The sequence below is a fragment of the Panthera leo genome, chromosome D2 (genome assembly GCF_018350215.1).
Source record: "Panthera leo isolate Ple1 chromosome D2, P.leo_Ple1_pat1.1, whole genome shotgun sequence".
NCBI lineage: Eukaryota > Metazoa > Chordata > Mammalia > Carnivora > Felidae > Panthera > Panthera leo.
This window is the reverse complement of record NC_056689.1, coordinates 77,689,356-77,702,003: the sequence shown is the minus strand read 5'-3', so window position 1 is coordinate 77,702,003 and position 12,648 is coordinate 77,689,356. Positions and strand designations below refer to the sequence as shown.

Sequence of the window (12,648 nt, the reverse complement as noted above, 5' to 3'; positions counted from 1 at the left end):
AGATTCTCATCAGAATAAAGAGTTAAAATTATTAAGAACTGAATATAAAAACAGATTTAAAATTCTGCACTACATTCAAGTTTTAAAAAATGTGTTAATTACATCATGGAAATTTGGCTTTAAAAGAGTTCATGTGGGGCGCCAGGCTGGCTCAGTCAGAAGAGCATGCAGCTCTTGATCTCAGGGTTGTGAGCTCGAGCCCATGCTGGGTGTAGATATTACTTAAACAAACAAACAAACTTAACAACAACAACAAAAGACCTAGCTGAGTGCAGACTTCAACATACACCCTGCCTGCTATAGCCAAAGTGACCTATTCTCCACATACACCACAGGCTTCCTTGTTTGGATTTCTTTGCCCATGCTATTCTTACAGCACTAAGAGTGGGAATACCCACTTCTCCATCTCTTGGCCAAAATCGTACCCACCCTTCTGGGTCAATTCCGAATGCTACTACTTCCGCAAAGACCTTAACTCTGAATTCCAAGTTCATGTTTCCTTCGGCGTAATAAACATAGTCCATTTTGTGCCCACCTTCTTCTAGCTTGAAGTGGGAAGTGCTGATGAAAGGAGGAATTCTGAGGAGGAGAATCCATCATATATGAAGGAAGAAAAATAATCAAGGAGCTTTAAATACGATTCAGGAGAAACCATACGTATCGGTCCATCAGATCTCGCAAAGAGAGACAAACCAGGAAGAGCACAGGCAGACCGTGCAACGGCTCATAAGGGAGAGGAGAACCGTTCCCTGGAAACTAGTAATTAGAGGGAGTCAAGGGGAACGAAGTTACTTTCCTCTTTGCGAAAGAGAGTTTGGGAGGGGATTATGCCACAGATAAAAAGATGAGGTCATAAAGGGGAGAAATCTGATGTTAAAAAAAAAAAAAAGGCAAACATGAACTTCTGATTTCTGCTGACCTGTTCCTTCTCCCACTGACTCTGGACAAGTAAATAAAGGTATTAATCATACAGTTGTATAGCCAGGTTACTATCACCCAAGAAAGGTGGTTACACCCAGGGATAAGAGAGTAAAACAGAATCAATAAACTCTATGAAGAAGAAGGATAGAGTGTAGACCACTCCTAGGGAAAAAAGTCTGAAAGTCAGCACTCAAATAATCTACACTGAATTAAAATACAAATTACCCTCCAAAATTTCAAAGGCTGTGTCTGAATAAAAGGACTAAAGTTTATAGAGAATCAGAGGACAGAGTAGGTTTAATGGGTAGCAAATACAAGGAGACAGATTTTGGCTCACAGAGCAAATAATAATTGAAGTGTCTCGAATACAGTAAGTACTTTTTGATAACGTGTAATACGAACAACAGCTAAAGTGGAGATTAGGGATAGACAGTTTTCCTACATTAAAGAGGAGGTTAAATTTATACTCAGGTCTCTTACAACTTGACTTCTAAATAAACAAATACAAATAAATAAGTATTTTGTCTAACCTAAAATAAGTACACACCGGTAAAGAATACTAGCTTGGTTGTCAGGAGATCTAGTTCCTTCTCTGTGGAACAGAATGGAACCTCCCACCAGTCCCCGCTCCTCCCTCGACTCTAAGAGTCCCTCACCCGCCAGACCAAACCAGCTTAGACGTCTGCTAGGGACTCCTTGCAACATCCACCCCAATTTGAATGAAGAGTTTCACAGGTAGAGAAAGCTTACAAACTACTCGACAGATACTCTCCAGTCCAAGGTCTTTCACAGATCTTAAAATGGGGATTCTAAGTTTTAATTTATGACATTTCCCCAATGATCTGAAAGGCAACAATGAAATCAAAGTGCATTTCAGTTCATGAATGGCATGACACTTACTGACACTCAAATCTGACCCTGCAGGATGAAAGGACTACCCACGTGAAGTGTCAACTAGATGATGTCATTTCTTTACCAAAGAAACAAAAGACAGTAGTCTCTAGAGAAAGTCTCTTAAATTTAAACGATTTATGTATTTTCTACCAGAGACAGCATTTCTCTCCCAAGGGGGGAAAAAAACCCAGATATGCATGCATAAATTTTTATTAAATAAACTTAGTTTCATCTTCTGAAATTCAAATAAGATAGCAGGAGTTGAGGGTGCAGACAGAAAGAACGCAGCCAGTAGAAATAAATCTAAACACGTATTGTTTATTTAGTAGGACAAATCCTCACACCAGATGGTATGTTAAATACTTGAATAATTAAAACTCTTGTGTGTTTTGGAAAAAAGGTGACCGTTTGGATTTTACAAACCTGTGGATTATCCATGTACCATACAAAACTATCTTCTCTGGTATCCAGTATGAAGTACCTTCGAAGAAATTTCCCACTGTTTTCATTTTCCTCAATGTCTAGAAAACCACAAATGCGATTCTGACGATCCACATAAGGCATTTCTGAGCCTGAACATTACACTGCAAAATAAAAACATTAACAGTAAGTATTTCTTGGTGGACTTCATGCATAATACGTGCTATGGTACAGTCTGTTCAAGAAAGAGCCTGTTTTCCAAAACTAAGTGAGGGCCAGATAATGTGAAGCCTTAGGACGCATGGGCAAAAATCACTTTTGAAATTAAGCTTATTATGAATGGTTACTAAATTCAACTATACACATTGATGGGAGCAAAGGAGAGCTAGTCACCTCAGCTGAATAACTGACTTCCTTTTTTCCCTTAATAAACACAGGTGAAGCAAAAACAAGAAACTCCCCAAAAAACAGCTATCCAAACTTAATCTCCTCACTTATAAATTGATATAATCTACCTTTCAGATTAGTTTAGAATATTTTTAAGGTCACAGAATAGGTAACATTTATTGGCCACTGACTATATGCTAGGCTCTGTGCAAGGTTCTTTTCCACGCATTTTCTCACTGAACGCTCAAAACGACCTCATGAACAGGCATCATCACCCCCATTTCACAGATAAGAAACTTGACGCTCATAAGGGAAAGTGACTTTCCAAGATTAGAGAAGCAGTAGATAATAAATCAAAACACGAACCCAGATTCTTGGGCTCTAGAGCTTAAATCTTAACATCTTACACCACCCTGTCTCTCTCAAACCCTTCAAATTGCTAAAACTAAAATGAATCAAAGTAAAATTAGTTAATATCATAAAAAGAGAGATAAGCAGGTATTTATGTACTTCCTGATGAAAGCCACAAACATCACCTATGAAGCGAACATGTAACAAAAAAGTTTTTATCATGTCAAACTACCAATTTACAGGAAATAAAGACTGCAGAGGAATATATTACACTGCCTGCCCATAGGGATTCAATCAGCAAAAGCCAGACTGTGGGAAACAATAGAACAACCCAGTTTCTTTAGTAAATAAATTACCATGGGGAAAAAAGAGGGGAAGAGAGAAGTTATACATTAAAAGAGACTTCAGAGGCATATCATATTCTGATTCTTCATGTACTAAAATTTTGGTTGTAGGGATTAAACTTAAAAACCATGACTTAAGTAAAAAGCAGAGTTCCCAGCCACTTTTTTCCTCTAGAAACTATAGATATGACTCCTTTTCCTAATGGATGCACATCTGAACTGCTCCTGTTCTAATTCTTCTACAGCCAGCGCCAACACCTTCTGGCAGGTTGAATTTATTTATGTAACTAGCTCCTCATTTAAAGGCTCAAGGTAAGTTTAACCCATAGTGAAAATTCAATTAGAACACATCCTAATAGACTGCATATCTAAATCATTATTCTGTACGCAGCCAGAGAAATGGTTAAGACACACCAAAACTTTTTAAACAAAAGTATCCACTAAGTTTGCATATGTGTGTTGTTATAAATCTGGCACTTAGAGGAGATAATTTCTTCAATGAACTTATCCAACCTTTAAAAAATTTCTAAAATGTAATCAAAACTTGAAATATTAATACACTAATGTACAGGCATACCTCATTTTATTGTGCTTCCCTTCCCTTTACTGCACGAACAGTTACTGTGTTCTTGACAAACTGAAGTTTTGTGGCAACCCTTACATCAAGAAAGTCTACTGGCACCATTTTTTCCAACAGCATCTGTTCACTCACTTTGTGTCTCTGTGTCACATCTGGGTGATTCTCACACTATTGCAAACTTTTTCATTATCATTATATTTGTCGTGGTGATGAGTGATTATGACGCACTAAAAGCTCAGGTGATGGTTAGCATTTTCTTAGCAATAAAGTAGTTTTAAATTAGGGTATATATGTTGTTTTCCTTAGATGTAATATTATTGCCCACTGAAGAGACTACAGTATGGTGTGAACATAACTTTCATATGCACTGGAAAACCAAATTTTTCATTGGACTTGCTTTATTGCGATAGTTGCCTTATCGTGGTAGTCTGGGGCCTAACCCACAGCATCTCCTAGGTGTGCCCATATCCCATAGATAAAAACCATCCGCTTGTGTGGTACTGCCATGAGGACGGACATACACCAAAGGAATAAAAATTTTTAAGTTTTTATTTATCTTGAGAGAGAGAGAGAGAGAGAGAGAGCGAGGAACGCACGCACAAGCTAGGGAAGGGCAGAGAGAGGAAGAGACAGAATTCCAAGCAGGCTCCGCACCAGCAGCGTAGAACCCAACGTGGGGCTCGAACTCACACACTGTGAGATCATGACCTGAGCCACGCTCAAGAGTCGGACACTTAACCAACTGTGCCACCCAGGTGCCCATAAAGGAATAAAACCGAAAGCCCAGATAAACCCACACATCTATGGTCGACTAATTTTCAACAAAGATGCCAACATCATGCAAATGAAGAAAGATCTAGTCTCTTCAAAATATGGTGCTGGGACAAGTGGATATCCGCATGCTAAAGAATGAAACTGGACCTCTCTTCACACTATATATGAAAATTAACTCAAAATGGATTAACAATCTAAATATAGGATAGCTAAAAGTATAAAACTTAAAAAAAAAAACCAAACATAGAGGCTGATATTCATGACCTTGGATTTGGCAGTGAATTCTTAGATATGACACCAAAAGCATGAACATCAAAAGAAAAAATAAGCTAAATCGGACTTCATAAAAACTAGACGCTTTTTTGCATCAAAGAACATCAAGAAAATGAAAAGAGAACCTACAGAATGAAAGGAAATATTTGCAAATTACATACCTAACAAGGGTCTAATACCCAGAATATATAAACAGCTCTTACAACGCAATAGCAAGCAAGCCAAATAAAAAACAGGCAAGGACATGAAAAGACATTTCTCCCAAAGAAGATACACGACAGAACCCAAAAGATGTTCTGGCCAACAGAGCACAAAAAGATGCTCAATATCGTTAGTAACCAGGGGAATGGAAAGCAAAATCACAGTGAGACACCACTTCACACCCACTAGGATGGCGATAATTAAAAGAAAGGAAAATAACAAATGTTGGCAAAGATGTGGAAAAACTGGAACCCTCCAACATTGTAAGACAGTATAACAGCTGTGTAAAACAGTTCAGTAATTCTTCTAAAGTTAAACACAGAATTACCATATGACTCAGCATTTCTACTCCTAGATATATACCCAAAAGAAGGGAAAACAGTTACTCACGTATACATGAATAGTCGTAGCAGCACTATTCACAATAGCGAACGAGTATAAACCTATTCGTTCATCCAACAGGTGAATGGCTAAACAACACAGATGTATCCCACACAATGGCATATTATGCAGACACAGAAAAGAATGAAATACTGAGGGGCGCCTGGCTGGCTCAGTCAATTAAGCATCCAACTCTTGATTTCGGCTCAGGTCAAGATCTCACCATTCGTGGGGTGGAGCCCCACGCTGGGCTCTGCACTGACAGCATGGAGCCTGTTTGGGATTCTCTCTCTCTCACTGCCCCTCCCCCATTCACACATGGGCACGCGCTTTTTCTCTCTCAGAATGTATAAACATTAAAAAAAAAACTGAAGTATTGATACAATTAATCCAATCAAAATTCCAGCAGGGTATTTTATAAAAATTGAGAATATGGCACATATTCTATGATATATATTGAAATACAAATGATCTGGAAAAGCCAAATATATTTCCCAAAGAATAGAGTAGGATGATTTACACTATTTGATTTTAAGACTTACAATAAAGCTACAGCAATAAAGACAATGTAGGGTTGATTAAAAAAAAAAAAAAAAGAAAGACAGATATAATAAATCAATGGAACAGAGTACATCCAGAAGCAGACTCTTAGACACACTGTCAATTGATTTTCAACAAAGATGTTCCCAAGGCAATTCCATTGGGAAAGGATAGTCTTCTCAACAAATGGTGCTAGGACAATTAGCTATCCATGTGGGAAAACAATGTAACAAAATTAATCACAGACCTAATTTGAAAGCCACAACAAGAAAGCTTCTTAAAAAATCCATAGGAGAAAGTGTTCATGACTCTGTGGGTACACAAAGATTTCTTAATTAAGACACAAAGAGCATGCACCACATAGTAGTTGTTAGATTGGACTTCATCAAAATTAAAAACTGCTCTTTGAAAGACACTGTTAAGAAATCAAAAGATAAGCCACAGAATGGGAGAAATATTCAGTACATATATGTCTATCAAATACATGATATCCAAGAACAGGCAAGAAATTATTACAATTTAGTAAGACAAACAACCAATTAGGAAAATGGCCAAAAAATCTGGACAAGTCAACAAAGAAGATATAGAATAGTAAATGAGCACATAAAAAGATGCTCACCATCATTAGTCAGAAAGGTGCTGCGAATAAAAACCAAGAGATACCACAGCATACCTACTAGAATGGCTAAAACGAAAACAACCCAAAAAACAACAACAAAACCCTGGCGATGCCGAATGCTGACGAGCAGGTGGAACAAATGAACCCCCTCTCATACACTGCTGGTGGGAATGCAAAATCATACAGCAACTTGGAAGAACAGTTTGGCAATTTCTTACAAAGTGAAACATACCCATATACTACGACCCGGCAGTATTTAGCTAAGTGAAGTGAAAGCTGTGCTTACGAAAAATCTGTATACAAATATTTATAGCAACATTATTTATAGCAGGCATAAAAGCAAAAACCACCTTTGACCAATAAATGAACGGATGCATCTAATACAATGGAATATTACTTGACATTATAAACGAACAAACCAATGATACATACAGCATAGATAAATCTCAGATCTATTTTGCCAAGTGAAAGAAGCCAGATCAAAAAGGCTATAGGGACAGAAGACAAATCAGTGTGTGAAGGGAGGGGCTGGTTTCAAAGGGTAATTTTCTTAGCGATGGAAATGTTCTCATTCTTGATTGTGGTGGGCACACTGTTACACACCTCCCACAACTCAGGCCCACACACCAGAGTAAACTTTACTGCGTGCAAATTAAAAACAAAACAAACAAAACAAAACAAAACAAAACCATGACAGAAAAACAGATCAGAATTGCTAGGGCTTGAAATAAGGAAAAGGAGTAACTACCAAGGAGCAGAAGTCAAATGTTTCTGATGATGTAACTGCTGTTTATCTTGACAGTGGTGGAACTTACACAATTATATGCACAAGTCAAAACTTACAGAACCGAACCCTAAAATGAGTAAAAGTGACTGTAAATAATACAGCAATAATCATGAAACTGAAAAGACATCATACACACCCACCAGATGACTAAAAGTAAGCAGACTGACAACACAAAACGTTGTCGAAGATGTGGTGCGTCCAGAATTTCTGTACTGCTGATGGGATGTAAAATGATACAACCACTCTGGGAAAAGTTCTGGCAATAAAACCAAACATGCACCTAATCTATGACCCAGTCATTCCATTCCTAGGTATTTACTCAAGAAAATGAAAACACATATGCATGTAAAGACTCATTCACTAAGATTTATAGCAGCTTTATTCCTAACAGCCCCAAACTAGAAACAACCCAAATGTCCGTCAACACATGAAGAGATAAATAAAATGTAATTTGTCTATACAATGGAATACCAGTTCACAGGGGAACATGCTACAATATAGTCAAAACTCACCGAACTATAAACTTTAAGTGGATACGGTTTATTGTATGTAGCTTAAAACTCTAAAAAATTAACAAAAAATATCCAGCAGCAACAAAAAATTCACTGATAAAACTGACCACCAATAACTTTTTATAAAAGCTTTTCCATCCTGCCTGGTGGCTCAGTTGGTTGAGCATTTGACTTTTAATTTCAGCTCAGGTCGTGATCTCACAGTTCGTGAATTCGAGCCCCATGTCGGGCTCTGTGCCGACAGCTCGGATCCTGTAGCCTGATTCTGATTCTGTGTCTCCCTCTCTGCCTCCCCCTCCCCCACTCATACTCTTTTTCTCTCCCAAAAATAAACATTAAAAAAAGGTTTGTTTTTTTTTTTTATTTTTGCATGGCAAAAACCTGATAAGCAAAGTCAAAAACCAGTGGAAAATATTTACAACTTCTATCATCACAGACGGCTAACCTCCCTAACACTTAAAGAGCTTGCAAAAAAATATCAAGAGAAATGTATCAAAAGTTCAATAGAGGGGCGCCTGGGTGGCTCAGTCGGTTAAGCGGCCGACTTCGGCTCGGGTCATGATCTCGCGGTCCGTGAGTTCGAGCCCCGCGTCAGGCTCTGTGCTGACAGCTTAGAGCCTGAAGCCTGTTTCAGATTCTGTGTCTCCCTCTCTCTCTGCCCCTCCCCCGTTCATGCTCTGTCTCTCTCTGTCTCAAAAATAAATAAACGTTAAAAAAAAAAAAAATTTAAAAAAAAAAAGTTCAATAGAAAAATGGGCAAAAGGCATGAACCAACATTCTATAGAAAAAGATATAAAAATGGCCCTTAAACATATGAAGAGATGCTCAACATTAATCATAATAAGAAAAATCCCAAAATAACATACAAAGATAAAGTAGGCACTGCCAGTGACACCACAGAAAATGCAGCCAGACTTCACGTGCCTACTTGTCTAAGAGCGTGATACACTACGTTATGTCTATGAAACACTTCTGAAAAAAATAATACAAATGGCTGAATCTCACCAAGCCTCTAGATCCAACTACCAACGGGTAGGAAATACAGAAAACAGAGGAAGAACATGTTAAACCATACCACGGGGATTCAAATAGCAAAATCCAAACTGTAAGAAATTTCTCAGGACAAATAACATGGTTCCTTCAAAAACAAATTCCGGGGAGCAGAGGGAAAGGAACAGGAGGAAGGACCTAGAAGGGGCTCAGTCGGTTAGACGTCCGACTTCAGCTCATGATCTCATGGTTCGTGAGTTCGAGCCCCTGTGTCGGGCTCTGTGCTGACAACTCAGAGCCTGGAGCCTGCTTCAGATTCTGTGTCTCCCTCTCTCTGTCCTCTCTGGCTTGTACTCTGTCTGTCTCTCCCTTAAAAGTAAATAAACATTAAAAAAAAAAAAGATATAATCACAACATAGGGACCTTATATAAATCCTGTTTAAAAAAAAAAAACAAAACACTGGGGAGCCTGGGTAGCTCAGTTGGTTAAGCATCTGACTTTGGCTCAGGTCATGATCTAAGGGTTCATGAGTTCAAGCTCCACATGGGGCTCTGTGCTGACAGATCAGAGCCTGGAGCTGCTTTGGATTCTGTGTCTCCCTCTCTCTCTGCCCCTCGGCGCTCCACCCCACCCCCATCAAAAATGAATAAACATTAAACAAAAAAAAAAAAAAGTAAAAAAAACCAAAACACTGATACATTTAAGAAAATTAGATATTTGAATATTGCCTAAGGGTATTAAGGAAATAGATCTTTATTTTCAGTGTGATAATGTCATTGTGGTTATATTACCAAGAAAATGAATCCTTACCAGGTAGAGGTATTTACTGATACAGAAATAAAATATTACCTACAAATCCAGGGGGGAGGGACTGAAGGAGGCAAGGGCTGGATTGACAGCTGTTGGAGCTAAGTGATGGGTACCGTGGTTATACAATTCAGTCTACCTTTGTGGATGTTCACAACTCTTCATAATGGAAAAACTCTGTTCTACAGAGAAATACCATTTCTCACCTATCAGACTGGCAAAAAGTCAAAAGCTTGACAATACACTATATTGATGAGGCTGTAAGAAAACAGGGACTCTCTTACATCACTCATGAAAATGCAAAATGGTGCAACCCTAGTGAAGAGAATACGGCACTATTTAACAAAATCACATATACATTTAGCCTATAATCCAGTAATTCTACTCAGTATTATAATTCTGAAACTATTTTATATGGTAGTATTTTATGTGTATTATAGAATAACATAAACATATTGATGCTAAGATTTATCTTAGATAACATTTACTGATGTATACAATATAATATAAAGTAATAAAACATTTATTTACTTGTTATTAGGAACCATGATTTTCATGTTAAGAGAAAAGATGCATAAAAAAGGCAAAACTCTACACAATACATCGGAACTAGAGATATTATAAACGTATGGTCTTTGAAAATGTGATAGTAATAAAAAATCATCACTTTGCACTCCCACTATAATCATGGATTGGAGCGAGGATCTTCAATAAACTAAAACCATTATATAATATGTTGTTAGAGAACAGAATATTCATATAGCCTCAAAATACCTACCCCACAGTTTTCTTACTAATTAATTACAAAGAGAAAAATGTATCTCTACAAGAGAGATCTTATAGCCCCCATCTTTACCAAATGGATTATCTAATGAATCTAGATGCTAGGTCCTAATGAATACCGCATCTTTCTAAATAGACCACATATTATAGGATTCCACTGATAGGCACTCCATGTGGGCAAACCCAAAACGCAGAAGTAGATTAGCACTTGCCTAGGGATAGAAGGGAGGAGGGGAATTGAGGAGTTACCTAGGGATGGGAGGGTACAGAGTTTCTTTCCAGAGTAATAAAAATATTCTAAAATTGACTGTGGTAACAGTTGCACAATATACCGTGAATATACTAAAAACTACTGAATTGTACACTTTAAATGGGTGAATTATATTCTAATAAAGCTGTTTTTTAAAAACAGGATGGGGTGCCTGTAAGCATCCGACTTAGGCTCAGGTCATGATCTTGCGGCTCATGAATTTGAGCCCCACGTCGGGCTCTGAGCTATCAGTCTGGAGCCTATTTCAGATTCTATGTCTCCTCCTCTCTCTGTTCCTCCCCTGCTTACGCTCTGTGTGTCTCTCTCAAAAATAAGTAAACATTAAAAAAAAAATTTTTAAATGAGCTCGCTTACTCACGTAGGTCCACTTACAGATGACTTCCAATACCTACCTCCAGCCCTGGACATTCAGCTGAACTTCGGACTCACGTGTACAAATGTCCACTCTACAGATCTACCTACTTATCTAACAGACATCTCAAACTTAACAAACTGCTCCAGATATTCCCCTTAGAAACTTGTTCCTCTCTGCCTTCCTCATCTCAAAAACCAACCCCTCCCTTCTTCCAGCTGTTTGGGTAAAATATCCTGATGTTGGACTTGAATGAATCTTCTCTCTCTCTCTCATTACACGTCCAACGTAGCAGCAAAGCCTGTTGGCTCTTGTAAACATACCCAGAATCCCACTACTTCTCATCACCTGCTCTGCTGCCTCCGTGGTGCAAATCACCACTGCCTCTCCACTGGATTACTGCAGGGGCTTCCTTGCTTCTGCTCTTGCCCCATTCACTTTATTCTCCATTAAAACATATACTCAAAAGTGTTTATTCAACAAACACGTATTACTACTTGCCAAGCACTGTTCCAAATACTTAAATATTAGTTCATTTAATCCTTATACCAACAACTTTACAGATGAAAAAACAAAGGTATGGAGAATTTTTTAAATAACTTGTCCACTGTCCTAGGTTTGGGAAGTGGCACAGCTAGGATTCAAACCAGGGGAGTCTAGCCCTGGAGCCCAGGCTCTTCCTTCGGTACAATATTATGTAAAGTCACCCTGCTCAAAAGTCTTCAACTTTGGCTGCTTATGAGAATTACCTAAGAGCTGTTAAAAGTCCTGAGGCCAAGGCTGGCCCCATACCCCTAACCAACTAAATCAGAAAACTCTGGAGACAGGGCCACCTGGCTGGCTCAGTCAGAAGAGCATGTGACTCCCGATCTCGAAAGTTGTTAAGTTCGAGCCCCACGTTGGGTGTGGGATTACTTAAATAAAACTTAAAAAAACATAACAAGGGGCGCCTGGGTGGCTCAGTCGGTTGAGCGTCCAACTTCGGCTCAGGTCACGATCTCATGGCTTGTGAGTTCGAGCCCCGCGTCGGGCTCTGGGCTGCCAGCTCAGAGCCTGGAGCCTGCTTCCAACTCTGTGTCTCCCTCTCTCTCTGCCCCTCCCCCATTCATGCTCTGTCTCTCTCTGTCTCAAAAATAAATAAAACATTAAAAAATTTAAAAAAAAAAAAACATAACAAAACTGAAACTCTGGAGATGGAATATCATTACTTTTTAAAAATTTTTGACAGAGAGACAGACAGCACAAGCTGGGAAGAGCAGAGGGAGAGAGACAGAATCCCAAGCAGGCTCCATGCTCAGTGCGGGGGCCCAACGCAGGGCTTGATCCCATGACCCTGGGATCATGACTTGAGCCGAAATCAAGAGTCAGACCCTCAGCCAAGTGAGCCACCCAGGTGCCCCAACATCAGTACGTTTTAAAATCTCCCCAGACGATGTCAGTGTTCAGCGAGGGCACCTACT

At 38.8% G+C, this 12,648-nt stretch overlaps 1 protein-coding gene and 1 long non-coding RNA gene across 7 annotated transcripts in view; one reads left to right on the top strand and one right to left on the bottom strand.

The window, feature by feature from the left end:
• Window positions 1-2,379, bottom strand: part of PLEKHA1 (pleckstrin homology domain containing A1) — a 38,045-nt gene extending 35,666 nt beyond the window's left edge. For 5 of the 6 annotated variants that reach the window (XR_006194409.1, XM_042908075.1, XM_042908076.1 and 2 more), the window contains exon 1: window positions 2,239-2,379. Coding sequence is in view for 5 of the 6 variants with exons in the window: in XM_042908075.1 (XP_042764009.1) it covers window positions 2,239-2,379 (141 nt within the window). In the remaining variant the exon portion in view is untranslated. The remainder of the gene's footprint in view (window positions 1-2,238) is intronic. The other variant, XM_042908079.1, reaches the window with a different exon arrangement.
• On the top strand, window positions 823-3,772 carry LOC122201988. Its single transcript, XR_006194410.1, has 3 exons — window positions 823-958; window positions 2,216-2,421; window positions 3,563-3,772. It is a non-coding gene; the product is annotated as an uncharacterized LOC122201988 (long non-coding RNA).
• The last annotated feature ends 8,876 nt before the right edge of the window (window positions 3,773-12,648 follow it).